This window comes from Furipterus horrens, unplaced genomic scaffold (genome assembly GCF_987537825.1).
Source record: "Furipterus horrens unplaced genomic scaffold, mFurHor1.1.pri manual_scaffold_9, whole genome shotgun sequence".
NCBI classification, from domain to species: Eukaryota; Metazoa; Chordata; class Mammalia; order Chiroptera; family Furipteridae; genus Furipterus; species Furipterus horrens.
The window spans coordinates 47,634,187-47,656,164 of record NW_028327179.1 but is presented as its reverse complement, the minus strand read 5'-3'; the positions used below and the strand labels follow the sequence as shown (position 1 = coordinate 47,656,164).

General features: G+C 37.4%; 1 protein-coding gene across 1 annotated transcript in view; it reads right to left on the bottom strand.

Moving 5' to 3' along the window:
• The window catches only part of MAGI2 (membrane associated guanylate kinase, WW and PDZ domain containing 2), a 1,613,703-nt gene that overhangs the window by 316,831 nt on the left and 1,274,894 nt on the right, over window positions 1-21,978 (bottom strand). Inside the window, exons 8-9 of the mRNA XM_090287299.1 lie at window positions 6,969-7,090; window positions 4,891-5,073 (exon numbers count right to left, since the gene is read on the bottom strand). Of these exons, the coding sequence (XP_090143425.1) occupies window positions 4,891-5,073; window positions 6,969-7,090 (305 nt within the window). The remainder of the gene's footprint in view (window positions 1-4,890; window positions 5,074-6,968; window positions 7,091-21,978) is intronic.

Below are 21,978 nucleotides of genomic sequence, written 5' to 3'. Positions count from 1 at the left end.
CTTCTAAGAAGCTAATAATGGTTAGGAAGGAGGTGGGGTGAGGTGGAAGATGATTGGGTGTCCAGTAACTAGAGAATCAGTACTGAAGGCCCAGCCTTAAGAGGGGTAATGAATGTCACACACTGAGGGTACAACACTCATCTGCCCACATAAAATTCACAGCCTCAGGTTAATCTTTGCTGTTCTCTAGAGAGCAAAAAAGCAACTATGATATCAGATAAAGAAATTACAGAATAGACTAGCCCAAAACAATGTTAAAATCCCCAAAGAATGAGAAATTGCTCATAGTTCAATGTCCTAGACTGATACAAAAGATGAACATAAGGATTAATTGGTTTGTTCTCATTGGTGGATGGCCCTAAAGGTCATCTCCCAGGAAAATTCATAAACATTCTTTAAAGCAATTCTGAGCAAAGGGTTGACTGAGAGAGGGTCAGGATAGTATGGAGAATATTTGCTAGGCTGTACAGTAGGTGGGGAAAACGTCTTCTTGCTACCACTACATGCTGTGGTTCTAAGTTCAGAGGGCCTAATAGTACAGATTCTAAGTGTTTGCTGAGCTCCTTTTATTCTTTCTAATCTTTCCTTGATTGCACTCCTGTGTTGGACAAACAAACTGTTAAATGAATGACTTGTTGTTTGATTGAGTTTATTTTTTGTTAACTATCAGTGGTTATCCATTCTGATACACACTTGTAACTTCTAGTTCAAGATGACAGACTAAACACACATGGCTATTTACTTCAACAAAGACTTGAAAATGAATAAACCCACAGCAATGAAGAGAACCTGTGAGAAGCCATTATCTGACAGAGGGAGGCTGATATAAAGCAAGATAATGCAAGAGAATTTCAGAATATGGAATGTCAATAAAAGCATAATGATTATGTATTGTGGCATTGGAAGGTGTATTCTAGAGCAGGTGTTGGCAAGCTATATGGCCCATGGAGCAAATCTGCAGTTGTTTGTATTTGTAAACATAGTTTTACTGGAACAAAGATATACCCATTTATTTATGTTTCGTCTATGGCTGCTTTCATGATAACAGAGTTAAATAGTTGGGACAGACCACCTGGCCCACAAAGACTAAAGTATTTATTATTTGACCCTTCACAAAAGGAGTTAGCTGACTCCTGTTCTAGTGTGTTCTTGGAGGGGAGGGAAAAATGGACAAGAGGGACTCAGAGTTTCTCTGCAGAATCCCAGAAAAGCTTGGGATTAAGAAACAGTTGATACAAGTACCTAGATATCTGCTCTGGTATACCTGCATGCAGAACTCCCAGAACCTATCCCAAGTTAGAGGGTGAGAGTGTCTCCCAAAAAATAAATGGTCCCTTTTAACAGACTTTCATATTTTGTCCCTGCCTATAACCCGTGGTAAAATGTGACCAGACTTCAAACTCTGCCACAAATGTAGAACTCCCAAGGAACTTCTCAATGTTTCACTTTTAAATATGGACAATTGAGAGTCACAAGACAGATGAGGACTGTACTTTAGTTTAAAAGAGGCTACAGATATGAGTAACAGTGAACTCTGTTTGGGAGAGCCATAACTGAAAATTCCATGTGTTAGCACTGCAACAGGTTGGATAGAGTAGGGACAAAAGATGCCCAGAAAAAAAAAGACACCCTCTAGAGGACCTAAAGTGATGGTGCTTTGAGGAAAGAAGTATGATTTTTAAAAAAAAGATATTTCAAAGAAAGAAAGAAAAAGTAAGACTTCCCAAATGTGTTTAAGGGGAAAAATGTATAATTAGTACACCACTGGGGTCAATGAACAAACTTACAAAGCCATAGTAATGCGCAGACTATACAAATATTACTAAAATTAGTTGTAAATTTCTATTGGCACAATGTGGGAGGGCAGATGAGGGATAAGAGAACTTCCTTTTCTCTCTAAAAGGAAGTACTATAAATATGGTATGTCTAAAACTGTTAAATCAAGACAACAGTATAAACACATTAATTAGAGGTGTGAAAATCGTTACCAAAAGACACATCTAAAAGAGTTCAAAGCTACCTGTGCCTCTGGGATATGGACCTGGAGGTTAGGGAGGGACAGGTCAGGAAATATTGTATTCATTATAAATATTTTGATGATTTTTTCCCATGTGCATATATTTACAAGGCTATAAATGCACATACCCGAAAACTGGTTCCATAAATTTGGAATCAGCAAATCTAGGGGCACAGAATATGCATCCTTAAGAATCTCCCCCAGCAATTCAGACAAATTTATTATTGTGCCTCTGCTTTTAGAAACACAAATAAAGACATAGCAACTAGTAAAAGAGCAGTAACATCCATCTGCCAAATGGAGAAATGCCAGGAGCTATAGGATGTTGGTCTCCCAGACAGCTTCCTGCCATTTTTGCTAATAAAATGGATACATATTAGAGAAAGGCACATAACAACTAATAGGTTGTGAGTGACCTCTTAGTTCTAAGTTCTATAGAAGAACTTTATGGATATGTCAGCTTTTCTTCCTCTTATTTGTTGAAAACCAAAAGCCTTGATTCAAAAATTAGCATGGGAAAGCATGAAACATCACATAAGGAGGGAAGCTTTTAGCTGAAGCAGGTTAGATCAACTCTTTCAGACACTGAGGTTTCTATGTAAATTGTGTTACATCAATCTTGATTTTTAAAATACTTTAAAGAATGTTACGGGGATCTCTGTGCCTACAAATGATTTCTGGGATGTGCAGAGTACTTAAGAATCAGATGGCTTCTGGGCACTATGGTAATTTCTTCTAGGAAAGCTTCTTCTGGAACACTCTCCGACCATCAGCGATTGGCACAATTACTTGTCAAAAAGCAGCCGGGAGCCCAGTGTCCTCATTTTCTCTGTTCCTAGAACTCAGTGATGACTGAGAAAGATTTACCATCCCACCCTTGTTTCTATTCTGCAGGATCCTACATATAAACTCCTGGAGAGCTGCAGCCTTGTCATATCCTTTTTTTGTAGTCCTGGTGTACTGCAATGACTATGAAACGGAAGGGCTTAGCAATGCTTGTTGCATTAATAAACAGAGGAAAAACTAGGAGACAATAAATAGAATGTAATCCTAGGTTCTTCTTTCCCTATTAGAATCTTTTTTATGATTATCTTGAAGAAAAATCTCATAAACTCTACATAAAACTTTGACCTCGTTGTTGAGTAAGCCTAGGTTAGACTATGTGGATATGGCAAACTAGGAAAATGAGTAGGAAAGGAAAAAAAAAACTTAGCTGTGCAAATATTTTCATTTTATTTTGTTTTTTAAATTTACATGGAAAGAGGTCTTTTCTAGTTTTAGAACAGGGAATAGTTGGTTGGATTGGAGAAACAATTCACTAGATCTTTTATTATAAAAATAGATATGTTAAATATTTCACTTAAGTTCAAAAGGTTTGGAGATATTTTCCCCTCTGCTAAGATAACATTATTTCTGTAATTTCCTTTTATTCTAAGTGTAGGAATTATGATGATATTTAGTTGAGTAATTTGATGTTTCTCTGTAATTTTTTGGAAACATAAAGGGGTGAATGCCTAGTATAATATCACCAGATAGACAATAGAGTTAAACTCTCTCTAGCTTACTCCTGCAGAAAATTATTACACAATCTTTTACAACAGCAGTGTTTGAAAGACGTGATGAGTTAGTTTTGAAACTTCACTCAACTTTTAAGGAGCTCTAACATCTATTAAATGTATTATTACTCACTAGTGAGTAAGAGTGACAAATGTACTCATTAGGTAACCTTGAAAAGCGGTCATTTCTACAGAAACCATTTATTAATTAGCAATTAAGCATTGGTCATTTTTAAAAAATTAAAAACCCAGATGAATATCTCAATTTTATGTTTTTTTTCATACACCAAGCACTTTAAAATCCACGGAATACCAATTCATAAATCTATAGACCATACATATATGCAACACTACTTTTCCTCAAAAGTAGTTCTCTGATTTGAGTATCTACTAGAACTCACTGAATTTCATAAATTGATATAATAAATTAAATCAGTTTTCTGAAACCTGTGAATTGGTGATATAGTTCTTTAGAGTATAGTTACTACAGTTTATAATACTCTTTCCAAGACATTTCCAGAACACTACATAATTCTTGAATCGGTATTTTAAGTATACAAGATCAAATTTGATTTTTACCTTTTCTTTTTTTTCACACGAGTATTTACAAATTATGGGATGAATCCAAGGTCATGGGCCAGGTAAAAGAATTTAAAATTAGACTGCAAAATCAGACTTAGTTCATTACTTTTTTCTTGAGCTCTGTGCACCTTTCATATTTTATATATTTTTAACCTTAACAATTTGCCTGCACATTTCTATGCTAAATTAATTTTGTTTATAATTTGATAAGCATCCAAGTAACTGCATATGAAAATTAATTCATAAGGACTAGATAGAACCTACATATTAAAGCATATGGGACATATAAAGATGATTACCATTTAAAATTTTTTTCTATGAAATAAAAATGAATATTTAAATATCTAACCAGGGTAATTCAGCATGAGAATATTACAAAATTAATACACAGTAAAAATATCAATGGCTGAATGAGCTAGAAAAATATGAAATGTTAATCACATCCCTAAGAAGAAACTCTAGAATTAAATTAGAAAAGTGTCAGTCTTAAGAGTCCATTGAATCAATCAAATAGAAGGTTAGTCTGAAAAATACAACAAAAACGACATTTCAAGCTGTTTCCAAAGTACTTCAATTTGATATTCTTAAATTTAGAAAAAACAATTTGTGGTTTTCCTCAAATGAAGTGACCTTTCACCTTCAAATTAAAACTACAGAAAGAAGCTCCTCGTATTTGTCCTGGAAAAAAAAAAGATCTTACAAAACAATTTTCTAACAAAGCACTTAGGAACTTACCTGTTTCCATTTTTCCATCCTGTGCTGCAGGCCCATCTGGAATCACACTTTTCACCTGCAGAAACTCATCAGGCTCATCTCCACCAATGATGGTAAATCCAAAACCCATGTTGCTCTTTTTTAGGGTGGTGCTGAGGAATGTTCCCTTCAACTGGGATGCATCCCGGGTGAAGAGTGGTTTTTCTACATTGGCCAATATAAGTTAAAAAGAAAAAGCATGTTTAAGGCAAGTTCTCACACAGTGGAAAGCCAGCCACTGAGCAGCCAAGCCATCCTGGGGTAAATATGGGGTGTCCTATAGTAAATGCAAGCAGGGGTGACTGCAGGAGCAAAGCTTTCAGTACTTCCTACAAACACAGAGCAGTCCTAAGCATCCAGGGAAAGGTGGGAAAGCAGCTTTTTCTTTGGTCAAGTCAATAGTTTCTATTCACTAAAATAGCCCTTATTGTGCTTAAAAAGGGCTGAATCAACATGTCATCAGTGCCTTCAAGTAAAGAGGAGCCAAAATCATCCAGAGGCATCTGGACACATTCTTCTTGCTCTAAAAGTGTCCAGGTGGGAGGTATGTGTGAGTGGCTGGTCCTACACAAAACCTTGAAAGGATAGGACTAGAATACCAAAACGGACTATTCTGCTTTAAAATGAATAGAAGGAATGGAATGTTGCCACCAGTTCACATGTCTAAATTGTTTAGAAAGAGTATCCAGGTGTGGGATTGAGTTAACTTTTGCTTATATTGTGAGATGCCATACAGATAGCTAGATAAAATAAATTTCTACTGAACTGATAGTGTTTTAGTATACTCTAAAATGTGAGCAAAAGGCAAGCCAATATTTCTAGATATAATTATGAATGTAAAGGTAACACATTTTGTAACAATATGTTGACACATCCAAATCATATACCTAAATAATCTAAACATAATGAATCTACTCATGTAAGTTTGACAATTAATTTGTCGTACAAGATGCTTTTGCAGCTATAATTTATAATAAGCAGTTTTAATTGCTTTAAAACAATAGTTGTATTAGGAAACAGAATTAATATCTTTTAAATGCTATCATAGTCAAATATTATATATACATATTTAGTTGTTACAGTTTGGTTTATATGATTTGATATTTGGAACAGATGCCCTGTACATGGTAACTTAGTTAAGTGTTTTGTATGGTACTTTTTTCTGTTGTTACATTTTTGGTGATATGTAAGGGACAAACTATAAAATAATGAGCTATTATATTCAAATTTTACTTTATCTATTTACATATCACATATATCTTTGTTTAAAATAGAGAAAGCTTCTTTAAGATAAAAATAAAAAACACACATATAATCTCGTCACCTAGGTTTCCTTTATGAAAGTAACATTTAAAATTGGAGAGAAGTTCAACGCTAGACCTTTACATTCACTGTAATTGTGCTGGAGTGCACGGGGTGAAGATCATCAGCAGGCAAATCTAGGCCTCCCAACTACAAAAGCTCCTTGCTTTAGTGAGGAATAAGAGCCCACGACAACGTGAAAAGTTTGTGCAGCATCTCATCACATTGCATGGCTCCAAGGCGTAGTCAGGTGCAACAAGCAGCCACGGACATACCGATCAGCCAGGGCCTCTGGGCGTGGTTGTGTGTATAATAGGACAAGTCACTCACGCTGTGCGGCCTCCCTGGGACAGCGCGGAGGCAGAAGGATTTGGGCCTAGGTACTGTCAATGAGGAGGAGCTGTCTACTGTCACAAAGGAGAACAAGCCTCATTCTGGTGCTTGGTCTTATGAGGACAAACTTATGATTCTCCGTGTACTTCTGCAGTTTAGAGTACCACTGTCAAAACCCATTACTCTCCACCAGGCTACATGCTATAAATTCCTATAACGTAGTGGCCGAGGCTTTAACTTAAGCTGTGGTTGCTAAATGCATTAGTTTAGAAAGACCAAACACACAGCCAAAGCTAATAGAAGGGTTTGGGGAAAGCAAATCAATTATTTGAAACAGTCCAAGCTAAAGGCATGTATGTTGGAAGAGAAGGCAATCTGACAGACAATATTTCCCTTTGAAATATTACTCGGTGACAGGTACCAACCTCGGAAACCTGGGGCCTGCAGCGGCTTGGTTCCAAGTTCTGTGTGGGGCATGTTATGCTGCTGTAGCTTCCTTTTTGCTTCCAGGACAGGGTTTTCAAACTGTGTTCTTCTATTTATGTGGCTGAAAAATAAAAGTTCAAATTAGGGTAACAGAGGGGCAAAGTCATTTATGAGAACATATGTATAGCTCTACAGAGAGCAGATGATTAAGAATGCCTGATGTGATTATAGTCAAGTGTCCCACCAGGCATGAAGTTTGGCCTCTGCTGGGGCTGGCCTGTGTACAACATACATTTCTGTGACAAGAGCAGAGTTCTCAGTGGCTCTATCACGTGTTATTATATTTAAATCATGTACAATTCAGTCACAAGAACTAGAATGTGCATTTGCTTTCTGGTCTACTATGTTAGTCTGAGGTGAGTTTGGTGCATTAGAATAAATGGTCAACAAATAAACTTTATATGAAATGGTGTTGAATAGAAGAGTTATCATCTAAGCTTTGCAAAACCTCTGGTGTAAGGTAAATTCACTGATTAATTTACACTTATAGCAACTGAGGTCCACATTTTTTAGAGTCAGACAAACCTGGATTGAAGGGCTGGGATATAGGAGGAAGACTCTAAGGGGTGCTATGGATGTTGTAGAATACCTGTAGGATGGTTGATGCTGAGATCAATCAAAAGTCGAGTATTTACTTTCTATATAGTGAAATGATAAACTCATCGATATTGGACACAAAGTGGCTGGAAGCAAATGTGGATTAGCTAAACTGGAGACTTATAGTATAAGCATGCCCTCTAGTATTTTGAGAGTATAACAAACTCTATGAAATTAGGACTTTCCTGTTCACAGAAAGGGTTGAAACCAATGACACTGCCCAGTAGCAGTGCCACGAAGGTCTTCCTCTAGGACATGAATGAGCCACAAAAAGTCTGGCATATATGTTGGTTTTGGTCCTTTGTATGCACAGAAATAAGATTATGATTGAAAGCATGAAGAAGAGACAGGGGTTGGAAGAGGAATGAACAATTACTGAGTACTTAAATCCGTGCCAGCTACTATACATAAATTTCCTTAGAGTTAAGCCTAATGGCAAAAGTCTTGGAATTCTAATTGTCCCATTTTAAGGTGATGAGACTGACACATTGGAGACCAAATGACTTGCTGTCACATGCTTGGTAAGTGAAAAGACTGAAATTTGACCATGTCTCTCTCTAAAATGCATCTCCCATCTATATACTTTCTCTTTTCAATGTGTGATTTCACAATGGCAAGTGAGCACAAATTTAATGGGCATGGACACAAATGCATGCGTCCAAACACAATCTTTTTATTTTAAGTCCTCTAAAACTACACATCAGAAAGCAAAGGTGGTTAAAATAGCAAAATCTCAGCAACCAATTTTACATTAATATAAATCATATAATTCCTGGTGAGAGAGAAAAGCGGTTGTCAGCAACATAAGACAATTGCAATATCTAATTACTTCCTCATGGGGGTGGGGGTGGAGGTAGCTGCCTGCTACACAGGTTCTGGAGTCCATTAGTCCTAGATTCAATATCCAGCTCTACCATTTGATCAGTTGTGTGACCTTGGGCAAGTTATTAAACCTGAACCTTAGTGTCTTCACCTATAATATGAGTATAATATTCCCTTCCTCCTGGGGTGGTTGTGAGACTTCAATGACATGATGAATATTGACACAGGGTTTCAAGCAGAGACATAGTGACTAGCAGCAGCTGTTATCATCATGGCCACCACCATCATCACCTTGTCATCACCATCACTGTAATCATTGTGAGTCCACATCAAAGGCTCTGAGGGGCACTTTAACAGCAGTAGGACCTTTCTCTAATATAGCTTCTCATAGAGGCTATGGTGCTGTTCAGGATGGGGGTTCTTATAACAATGCTCTTTAGTATTGGGACTCACAAGTATGGGGTCAATGTTAATCTGTCTTATGTAAAAATTTTTTCCATTGAAAGTAAATACTACTGTAATGCTCTTGCACACCAAGGAGTCATGTCTGTGGTGTGTGGTGAACTACAGCATATGAACTTTCAAAGCTTCTTTGCCCCATAAACACAGACAATGCCACTATTTCAGAAGGGTTAGACTTTAAAGCCTCTTCCCTTGTCTCCATTTTCCCTTTCTAAAGTCCTTGAAATCTCTCTGTTACCTAAAGAAATATCACCCCTGGCTTTGCCCTCACCGCTGGCCGCCTTACCAGCGCACCTTGTGCTTCGCACATATCCTGGGCTGCTCTCTCGGCAACACCCTATCAAGCCCCTTACCTGGTCACGTGGGATTTAGGGTGTCAGTGGTGTGGTGTGTGAGGCAAGATAGCCTGGGTTTGAGGTGGCATCTTGGGCAAATTACTAAAATCTGTAAGTATCAATATCCTGATCCATAAAATGCGAACATTAATATCCTTTGTACTTCTTGGGGCTGCTGTGAAGAGAAATGTTTGCAAGCACAAGTACATAGGAGGACTCCACAACTGTAAAGCGTAGTCATTCTTTATTCTTCAAGATATAACTTATTCTTTATTACTATTATTAATAAATGCTGCAACTACTGTTGTAATTATTATCACGATGCTTTCCCCACCTGCTGCATAGTTCCTTCCCTAACCTCTGGCAGCGACATTCCCAGCCTGTGTAAAGCTCTTCTTGTGGCTCTCAGTTTATTTATTTTCTTATATCCTGCTTCATCATTAAGAGGATTTGAATCACTTTCAAAGAACAGCAACAATGGAAAGGAATAAAATTGGGTGAAGTCAGATAAATCTGAATGGAAGATCCACAGACAAATTGATAATACAGGGTTCTATTTGTTTACTGGAGTTACGTTGCAAATTAGCTTTGAACTTTCTAGCTGCTAATTCAACGAGAGAGAAATCATTTATATTCTTGAAAGTAGTTAAAATAAACCCAAGACACTTGTTCAAAAGGACATAGTATTCCTATTACTAAATCTGAGATAATTCTTTCCAGGTCTTTGATAACGAGGTTTCTGTGATGTAGTATACGACATCCTAAATAATAATTTCACAATAATGAATTTAAAGGGCTACAGTAACCATACCATATTTTTATTTGCTTCTTAGATTGTGTACAGGGTCTACCTTTGTATACTAAGCCTCAGACATAGTGAAAGACAATAAATTTTGTTAAATAACTAAATGATGACTGTGTGTGTGTGTTCAAGACTTTAGTTTATAAATATATGGTAGTTATTTGGAAAAGCAAAGAAACAACTTTGAAGTGTACCAAAGCATCAGCTTTCCTCATTTCCTACCTGTTCTATTTCTCTTTTGCTGGGTCATTGTTCATCATATGCATAACTTTATCCTTAGAAAACACATTACAAGAACTTTCTGGGGTACACTTATATATACTATTGGGTTCCTCCAATTTGCCACCTGCCTATAATTATTTCCTTAGAAAAGTCAACATGTAGCCACCTGCTTTATGGATACAATGCTGAAAATATTCCATTTACCATCAAAGTAAGTTTTTAGACTTAACAGAGAATAAAAATATCTTTGAACTAGTCAGCATGCCTTGTTACCCTACCAATAGTGGAAACTGGGTGTGGCTTTAGTATCCTGAACTAATTGCTACAGAACATTTACATTGTTACAAATGAAGTTATTCATTTAAAACTTATAATGCTCCAATGCTTAAGACCTATCATAAAGAAGTGTGATTGTGGCTGAATAGGAGAGCCCTCTCTTCCTTGTGCTTCAAAATGAAGTTTCAGGTCTGTTTAGCAAGGATTTGGGGGTCTTACAATGTGTACAAAGGCTGTGAATGACAAATACCATCATCTTCCTGATTATTTAGGCTCTATGATATAATTATTAGCTATTTCATATAGCTTCCATATAGAATGGGAACCTGGGAAGCTACCAAGTGTTTTTTACTCTTTTTAAAAATCTTAAAAAAATGTTTATTGTTATTAATTTTAATCCTCACCTTAGAATGTGTTTATTGATTTTAAGGAGAGAGAGAGGAGAAAGGAAGGGAGGAGGGAGGGAGAGAGAGAGAGAGAGAGAGAGAGAGAGAGAGAGAGAGAGAGAGAGAGCGAGAGAGCTGTGAGAGAGAAACATCCATTGGTTGCCTCCAGTATTGTCCTGACCAGGGAACAAACTCAAAACCTAGGTATGTGCCCTGACTGGGAATCAAACATGCAATCTTTTGGGGGATGGGACAACACTCCAACCATCTGAGCAACCCAGCCAGGGCTTAACTCTTTAATCATATCTAGTTTATCGTCACAGTTTCCAAAAAAATCTTTAAGTGTTAAGGGCTAAGGGGGTAATAGACATATGTGGGTATATGCTAAAACATCATTTTCCCTTTACTAAAAGGAAAGATTACTAATACATCCATGTTAGAATGGCAAAGGGATCAGGATATTCAAGGATGAGAGTCCATCCTTGAACATCCTATATGTGGCAGTGCTTTGTAGTTCAAGATGAACCCGAGGAGCTTAAAAAACAAAAGCAAAAACAGAAACAAAAACAAAAGATCAGAGAAGATTCAGGCCCACCCTAAAGCAGCTGAGCCATTGTGGGAACTGCTCCTTGTGGTTTTGGGAATTGTAACCCCGGTCATGAGCCAGACTTTCCCCCACCTGGGAAGTCTTTAAGTCTCAACAGAACACTGGAAGGCTGTGCGGGAGACACATGGCTGAAGGTCATTCAGAGGGTTTCCATGGGAATTGGGTTTAAAGAATACTTATTATGCTTTGGAGCTTGCTCTGCTTTTCTTATCTCTTAGTTAACTATAACAATCTCTAGCAAGGAATATATGAAACCTTGCACCTACTGCCAGTGTGGAGTCAAGATGTTTAATAGACCCTAACACAGACTGGTCACTGGGCCCTCTATATCGATATCTATAATCTGTAACTGTCAACTCTAACCCAGGTGCCTAAAAACTACTGATGATTTTTGAATTTTGACCTTGTATCTCCCATGCGTACCCTTATCAATAAAAAGCATGAGGGACGGAGGTCTTGCGCTTTCTCCACTAAAGGGAACAGCCACTTCCTTTTTCCCTCCAGACAAAATACAGTGTCCTGGATAAGTTCCGCTGTGGTCATGAAACCTCTGCTGGACAGAGTAGCTTCCAACTGAGCCAGGGCATTGGAGGCAGCTCTGTCTCATCTGGCACCCAGACGTGGGGCCTCATCTGGTGCCCAAACATGGACAGGCCAGTCCCAAGCCATGCTCTCCAAATGGGGCACAGGCATGAGAATTTTTAAAAAGCTTCCCAGGTAGCTCTAATGTGCAGCTAGGGTTGCAGTCCCCTGAGTGAGAAGATGAGAAAGTGTAAAAAGGTAGTTGAATAAGGAGTTTCTAGCCTGATAAGATTTATGTGCAAGTCTCTTGTTCTGTATGCAGTCTTGGGGAATATTGGAAAATACTATTTTACTTCAGAATAGAGGGTTTGTGCCATCAGAAGTTTCAGAAGTGCACAGAGTGAAGGAAATATTTGACTAAGCTGCCAAAGGTAGTCCCAGATCAGTGTCCTGTTTGACTGCTACCTTCTTCCCTGGGGAGGGAATGGAAGAAACAGGACAGACAGACACCCTAGGCCCATCAGTACACACAGCACAGGTCTGCTGAAGGTTATGAAGGCCATCACCTGACCCTCATACTACCAGTGTTCCCTGTATATTACAGGCTGTTCACTCCACCTTGCTGTTACTGAGTTTTTGAAGAGAGGCACTTTTAGTGCATAGTCAAGAGATACCTTTATACCCACTGACCACCATCTTGACTTCAGTTGACAGTTTAGAAATGGATCTTTGGGTCAATGTGAGAGAGAGAAGAGAGCAACTTTCAAGAGGAGGTTGTACCACAAGTAAAATATTTCTAAGATGGTCAAAGAGGCTCAGCTACTTTCTTTAAGGCATGAGGTAACCAGTGCTCAATAAATATTTGTTGAATAAATCCATAGATGGGAGCAAGCATGAATGAAAGGTAATAGATCTCACTGTTTTCCAGTGTGACTCTGTCATGAAATATATGTTGTAATAGTCAGAACTTTGTGTCAAGGTTGGGACCAGCTTATGTGATTTAACCAATTTGTATTTGGGTAAAGACCAATGGAATCCTTCAAAACACAGAATCTTTCAAGATGTTCTAGTGAGAGATGAAAGAATTATTCTACTTTGGTGATGAAAGGTTGGATGTGAGGAGCTGGTAACTAGTGGCTGCTCTCTTGCCTTAGAGTAGAAATACACTCCTATAGAAAAGCATTATGTTAGGGACAAAATGTGGCAGCGCCAGGGAGGCTGTCACTCAGAGCTGGGAGCTGGAGCTGGGCTTGGGGTTTGGGGTTGTAGCTTGGTATGTCATCTTTTCTATGCAAACATGTTCTTTTGGGGGCTCCCCAAATCTGTTTTACTTGGGTTTTCTTCCTTCATTTCTTTTCTTCCTTTCTTCCTTCTTTCCTTCCTTTCTTCCTTCCCTCCCTTCTTCCTTCCTTCCTTCCTTTGTTTTTTCCTCAATCTCTCTCTCCCTCTCTCTCTCTCTCTCCAGAATAATTCCTGAATGGACTCTGGCAGTGTGAATTTCCTGGTTGCTAGGAATTCTTTAGGTTTTCTTTGACCCCAATTTGGATGTGTACACTGCTGGGTGGTCAGGAAAGCCTGCATATTACCTCCTCATAGCTGAACATCTGGACTGTAACTATACCAGCAACCAAATGCATATTTACATCTTCCTTGTCTATATTTTATTTATTTTAATATGAGGCTTGAGAAGTCTCCATAAAGTTTTCTCTACAATCAAGTTTAGATAAATGGAATAAAAACTATTCACACTTTGGAAACTTGGAGAGGATAATAACCCTATGGGACTTTTCTGGGCAAAGCCCCTTCACAGAAGGCAAGGCAGTGTATTAATAGCTTGTTTACTGCAGTCACATTGCTGCCATTCACACCCAAGCCCCACTACATCTAGGGCATGTCATTTACTCTCTCTGTACTTCAGAATTTTTTCATTGTAAATTTGGGATAAAAATAATATCTGCCTCATAAACTTGTTGTACGTATTACATGAATTAAAACAAGTAAATCACTTAAGACCAGTGCATGGATGAAGTAAACAATAGATGCTGTCAGGACCCATCAAATATTTGTTTCTCAAATCATCTTTGGTAGACACAATGGTAGGGAATTCAGGGAAGGGCAAAGATCAATAAGACACGTAGTCTAATGAGTGAGATAAAACAGGAACAAAAAAAATTATAAAATAAAGCTTACATAATACAATGTATATCTTACAGTGCTTCGAAAAGCTGAATCTTAAAAGTACTGATGACTAACATTTTAAATATACTTCAAAATATGAACTTTGCATAAGTGGAAGATTAAATCTATTTTACTTGGAGCATTAAAAAGCAAAACAAAACAAAACAGGATTGAATCCTGCCTCTTGAAAGATTTCTCCCGAATTATACTAGTTAAGCGATAATTTTCTTTCTATGAATGTCCATTCATTGTTCCCTACTATACCTGAGGGAAATGTGTGTGGACATCATTCCTATGTTATTTTCTCCTGCTCTTCCTGAACAGGGGGGTGTCTGATCTGGGGATACAGTGTCAAGGTGGGAGGAGACTCACAGCTGACTGAGAAGAGTATCCATATATTGGTGCTGAAACTCTCACAGCTAAGAAGTCTGTCTTCCACTCTTCATGAAGCTGAACTTTCCAAATGTGGTTGTATTTTCAAATAAATGAGCTCTCTGCCCTCCTCTCCCCTAGTAGTAGTGCTAAGTTATTAGATAAGACATAACCTGTAATGTGTATTTTATGTGTGTCTTATGTATAAGGGAGATTCATCACTTAGCCATTACTATTTACCAATTACATACTAAACTTGATATTTTACTCCCAGCAGAAATGGCAACGTGCATTGTCAATCATTTCATGAAGGCCTCGGGACCCCTAAGATACATACACTTATCCAAAAAAATTTCAGAGCATGCACTTAAAAATGTTTTCTATCCATCCCTTCTGATGCTCATAAAATTTCTCTCCCAAATTTTATTTCTGGGCACAGGAGAAGGTTGTTATTATCAAAGATACTTCTAAACTTCTGCTTCTTCTAAATTGAGCGGAAGTAGTGAGTTATCAGCTTAGAAGTAGAATAGAGCTTATCTGGAGGGAAACTAAAAGACACCACTATTTCAAGGTCTTTCTGTACTAAGAGACAAGGCTAATAAATGCTCTTTCACTGGGGTTTGCCAACCCTGACTAAATGGCTTAAGTCTTTTAAATCTCAAATACAAATTCATTAATTTATCAGTGTACTAGGCACTGGGGATACAAAGATGAATATGACACTACCCCTTCACCAAGGGGGCCCATACTGCAATATGAGACACACAAGTTGGGTGACCAACCACCTCGGTTAGCCTGGAACTAAAGGGTTTCCCAGGTCATGGGTGGACCTTTCAGTTTACAACCTGGACAGTCCCGGGTAAATTGGAATGAGCTGGTTATTCTACAAGTGGCCAGAAAAGTATAATGCAAAGTAAAAACTCCTGAAGTTTGTATGTACAAAGTGAATACTCAAAGGAAGAAAAGACAACTCAGTCTGATGGTTTGAATAAAGCCTCACAAATGAAGTGACACATGAGTAGATTCTAGAAGGATGGATATATTTTGACAGGTAGAGAAGGGACTATTTTAGGAAGAGAGTAGTGAATACAAGGGTGCTTAGGAACATTCAGTTCTGCTTAGCCAGAGTATAGGGCTTGTGAACACACATGCATGAGAGACTGCCTGCGCGTGGTGGTGTGGGAGGAGGCGGCGAGGGGAAGAGGATTAAAGCTACAATACTGGAAGGATACTTCCAAATCATGGTGTGAGGCTTTCTCACATTCAAAGTCACCCTACTTGCATTATGATTTTAGTTTAATGGACAACCATAGCTTTGAAAGTTTCCATCCGGGAGGATGTACTTTGTTCCTGATTATAAGGATGAACTTCACCATATCAAGCTCGAAGGAAAGTTGTGGTGCTCCCTAGAACTCTCAGTCATTTCAGCATCATTTACCAACTCTGTACAATGTACCAATTATTGCTTTTACCTGGGGGCTATGAGGCTAAATAAGAGATGCTTTATGACTGATGATAGGGAGCCACATTTTCCAGGGAACTAGACATCACAGTGTTCTGGAACGGGTGAGAATAGTCTGACCTATACTATACACCATGTTAACTGGATTGCTATTCCTTAATAAATTATTTATGAGTGGTTAAAATATGAAGCCTAAATCCATGGAACTCCAAAAATATGGTTAAGTATTATATAGTTGTGCATACATATCACTCATATGTAATGATAGACATATACAGCCATGGACACAGAAATACTTTGCAGTCTGACTCCAAAGAAAATTTAAAAATTACCGAGGACATTCAGAACAGGGACAATCATGAATACAGAGATTATCTGGGAAGGAAGGAGTCAGGGAAAGAGTGCTAATGAAGGGAGATGGACAAGACTGTAGCAGATTCTGAGTCAACAGGACATGAAAATAATTACAATTCTGTATAATACCCAAACTCCCCAGGTTTCCAAGTCCAATAATCAGAGTGAGAAAAAGATTTTTTAAAGTATTATTCTTGACTACTGTGTCTTTATTACTGACCATACCAAGAGGAAATCAAATACATAGTTATTCCTTTTATATGCTAAAAAGAAATGCAGGAGATATTAGAAAACCAAAATTAAAAAAATACTTTAGATGAGTCTAAAAGGATCTACTGCCTGGATATGTAGAATCTGCACACAGCCTTTCAATACCTTGCTACTAATCAGTAGCCATGGGCCTGAGTTTGAGCAGGAGGCTCTCATTTAAAAAAGATAAGGTACCAGGGAAGACAGTCATGGAAAAAAGACATGGGAACAGAGTATAAGGGTTCAGCAAAATCAAGAGCAAAGATAGGTGGTAATAAGTTACTTCATTGTTGTATGTATCTATGTATGTATCTATAGAGAGAGGGTGGAGGAGAGACAGAGATAGAAAGAGAGAGAGAGAGAGACACATTGATGAGAGACAGAAACATTGATCACCTCCCATACATGCTCTGACTGGGGATTGAACATGAAACCTAGGTATACACCCTGATGTGGAATCAAACCTGCAGCCTCTTTGGTGTATGGGACAACATTCCTACAAACTGAGCCACCTGGCAAGGGCACTTGTTGTTTTCAATAGATCACTTTTTGAGGAACAAGTATTGTAGAATTTTATACAATTAATACGCTATGTCTAAAATTATGCCATTGCTGAAAGAGCAAAGTTTCATACAGTCTAGATCAGCGATTTTCAACCAGTGTGCTGCAAGAATTTTTAAAACATGTGATACCTGACTATTTAATCAGGGGCACTGGCCTCTTTTCTCTTAGATTGTCAAATAAAAAAATGACAATGGCCAACACAACAATAGCCGCCCAGAATGAGTGAATCAAAATTATACCTATTTTTTTTTGTCAGATTGGCAAAAAAATATAATATGTTTTCTGGTGTGCTGCAGAATTTCAGTAATTAGTTTATGTGTGCCATGAAGGAAAAAGGTTGAAAGTTGCTGGTCTAAATGACAGTTTCATTTAACTGTAATGGGGCAGGGGGTGTTTTCACATAACGTTTGTTCCTTTCCATAATACACATGCAAAATTGGTTAACTTAGGCTCTCACATTGGCTGACTTTGTATTTTTCATTCTAAATTTCTACATGAAGAAGATGTAAGGTACAATGTTGTATATTTCAGAAGAATATACCATTTTGCAAACTTTTAGTTATAGAGATTTTTAAGATTTAAATTCTATTTAATAGATTTACAATTTGTGGGAAGAAACTGAAGAATGAATGTTGGTCTTGGAAACAAAGGAGCAAATAAAAGGAGAATAGTGGTGGTAGGGATGGGAACTAATATTCATCGAGCAAGTACTGTGTGCCTCAGCTTAAAAGGTTTCATGCTTTTAATTCATCTGCTCCTCAGAGAGTATAAACAATTTTCTGCAGATCTCACTATAAGGTGCAGATGCGTGAATTAAATCCAGCTCTGTGTAGTGCCAAATCCAACAAGTTTGATTTATGTGGTTTGACACAAAGATACACTTACTTTTCAAGTGATATTACTTATATACATGCAGGCATGAGGTATGTTTGGTAATTTGTCATATACTTGGGACAGGTGATTCTCATTTTTTAAAATCAGTGTTCATTGTAAAACTGGAAAGTTTTACATCATTATAAATAACCTGTTGATTTTTGAAGACAAAAATGTGAAAATATAGCACATCTTTTTGGTTATTAAATAATTATTTAAAAAGAACCCAATGATTATGTCCATAGAAAAAGGAACTGACCATGTTTCACAAGAAAACGTAAGTGTGGGTATGTTCTGCATTTTGTAGAAATTGAAAAATGAAATGGTAATGAGAATATGAATGACTAGCCAGGAGACCTGGCTTAAGGTAACATGGTTTTCAAGCTAGAAGGGTCTCCTCCAAAGGTTGCCTTTCAGCTTCCCTTAGGGCTTGTCCTAACTTTAATTTTCTTGTATTCTGCCCTTGCCAACACTGAAAGTTGAACCTGGGCCATGCCTTTGGCAATTATGATAATGATAAGATGATTCTGAACTAATATTTATGAATATGTTTAAAGCTGTATGTGAGTGAGAATGTGGCTAGTCAATAATACAACTACGCATGTCTTGTCTCAAACTTTGAAAAGGACATTTTAGGTCTAGCTGAGGGTCGCCGATGCAATAAAGTGGAAACATAGTACATAATTATTTAGCAAGAAATTCCTTATATGATAACAAAGCAGAACCTCAAGTGCTGGTGGAAACTCTTCCCCTGGCACTCATGTAAGGGTCACCTGTAAGTGGGAGATTAGGTCCTGGGGACCAACTGAGGCGAGGGGAGCTGCCTGCACTCTCTGGTACCCTCCACCTCTCATGTACCTCTTCTTGGGTGTTACCAAAGTGAAAGCTACTTACCGTGAGTCTGAGTTGACCTTCTCTTCCATTTTTAAAACCAAACCAGCATTTAGGATTTCAGCTACATTTGAGGAGTCCACCACGCACTGCCTTTGTGAAATTCCCCTAATATCTCTCAACTGCAACTGCCTCATCTATAAATACCTTATTCTCTTCAGAGGGCTGTTTTGAAGAGCATACAGATCCAATATGCGAAAGTGTTCAATTTAAAGCAATGTATAAATTAAAGTTGATTTTATCATTATTTTTTATATGTAGAGTCTGGGAGTTGATTATAATTTAAATATGGGCAGCATAAAGTCTCTGAACTCCTATCCTGGGCTGCAACTCTATTGCTACCTCCTACCAGCTAGCTTGATGGCCTGGCTTCCCCAAGTTTAAGTTTCTCTGTCTATAAGACAGGTATAATAGTATGTAATGTAAAGCATTGTGGTGATGATTAAATGGATCATGTAAAATGCCTGCTACATACCAAGTGCTTAATAGATGGTAGCTATTATTTTTTGGGGTTGACTAATAGTTACTAAGCATTTAAATATTAAGTCAATGCTCCAAACTAAATTACTAAGTACTATTACAGAAAATAGAAAGACAGTCATTTTATCTGATCTTGTCCATCATTTTCTCTATCTACATTAATGTGTTTTTTTGATGCTTGATTAAAACTGAAGTGATGTAAGAATAGAATGAGGGGACTTGGTCGTCCTCCATATATGAGTGTTGTGCTTAATGAAAATTGAAACTAAGATCTTTACATAATGACAGACTCAATGAGTAGTGCTTAATAAGCTTTTAGAAACCAAACTTCTAACAATGAGTTTCTTCTGGACTAAATTAATGCAAAACTAATTTTATTGGTTTTGCCTGTAGTAGATCTGTCAACCTTTTAAGTCACAGAACAGAATATTTTTTTCTTGACAATTTTAAAGTTCACCTTACTTAGCTTCATTAAAATTAAATGTGAAATTCGATAAAAAATTTTTTTGTGATTCATCCATTTTTATTACACAGTTAGCTGAGCCTATTGTAATAAAACTTCATCTAGTTAAATATGAAGTCATCTGTTAAACACTAGTACTAAATAATATTTAATAATATCACTTTGTATTACACAATAGAAAAAGTAGGAAAACAATATCCCTTCAAATATATTCAGCTTTGATAGTGGTGAAAAATACAGTAGTTCTTACAGTGACCTTTTGTCTATAAGCTTACCTTTATTTTTCTGTCCTTTAAATGATAATCTTAACATTAGTCTCATATCTGTAGATAGTAAATACACTTTTATGCTTTTCCATATCTTTGAAATGTGATTTCAGATATGTATCAAAGATCAAAAAGACCTAAACGCTTGGCAAGTACTTTAATTCCAGAAAGAATTTTTTCTAACAACAAAGGAAAATAAATGGCTGTGTTTTTCAGTGTGCTAATCTCCAACACTATACACTCTTAAGGGATTGTTAGGATAATTTTGACTTTATATAATTTCCGTTTTCTATGCTAACTTTAGAACTTAGTCTCAGTCTAACATATGACTCCAAAGTAAGTGATGATACTGATTGGTAACATGAGACAATCTGTAGTTCACACACAAGAAACATGACATATTTAATTCAGAAGGAGAATGAAGAAGATATATAAGCTATCTCACAAATTATAGAATAATCACAATAATCTGCCTGTTATATATCATAGTCTTGGTAGTCTGGGCAAGAGGCAAACTGAATTGTCCAGTGATAAATGGTGACAGTTTTCTCTGGTTTGCCTAGCAATGAGTTACATGGGATGGGGGACCCCTTCTCCAGGAGGGGCAGCACTTCCCACTGGGCTCTATCTAGGTCCTCTCAGTACAGGAACCATACTCCCTACACAGGTCACAGCCAGCTCCAAAGGTTGTCTGAAACCACCTTAAGCAACAGTTTCCAGAGTGCAAATGCCCTCCCTGCTTTGACAAGGTCATTTCAAGCATGAATGGCCCTGGAAAGGAAGAGGAGTAGAAGGAGGGAGCATGGCCTTTCATTGGGACACACAGCATGATGCCTGTGATTCTGACCACACTGCTCTCTCTTCTCTGGGTAAGGTCTCAAGGACTGCAGCCCTCCCATTGCTGTCTCTGCCAACAAGTTCCCCTCAACTGTGCTACATGGTGTGCTCCTGTGTTGTTTGCCTGTGTGGAACTTAAAAAGAGCCTGATTTAATTAGATTCACAAAATATGCTTAAAGACAAACAAACAAAAAATGTCAGTGTTTATGTTACATTCATCTTTTCACACAAATTTATTCTCACAAAAAGTTGATGCTGGAGTAATAATTTATGTCTTTTATTACTGATTTCAAGACAAAGAAAATGATTAAGTAAAATTGTAAAAATTAGTTTGAAAAAAATTTTTATGTAACTCTGATGTCAAGATGAATACTCCACTTTTATTTGTAAAAGTGCATCTGAAATTAAACAAATTTAAACTCCTGGGTGCCCAATACATTCTTTATTTGGAACCAGAAGATTTCTTGCAATTACAAACTGTCAGAATGCAAATGTAGTATAAAGAACATGTGTGTGGAGCTATGAGATCTCTCACTTATGAAGCCTGATTGCTTGTTTTCAAGGAAGGATGCCACAAAATGAAATTAGCCTGGGTCAGCTGTAAGTAGGTAATAATGTACGTTTAATGATTCAGCAAAAAAGAGCTAATTGTAGTTCAGTTAGAGATAAAGTACCCCCTATTTATTTTGACACATTCCCTTTGTTCGACTGTGAAGTTAACTGAGTTGTATTTAATAAATATGAGAAAATGCTTTGTAAACTATAAACATTTTATATTAATATAAAACACAGCTACTCTATTGAAAGTTCTTTCCCAGATGTATCTGGCATCAGACAGCTTTGGTGGTTGTCACCTGGGGTGATGGAGGTGAAAGCAAAAGTTAAAATAGTGCCTGACACATTACTATATCTATTACTATCACCACAA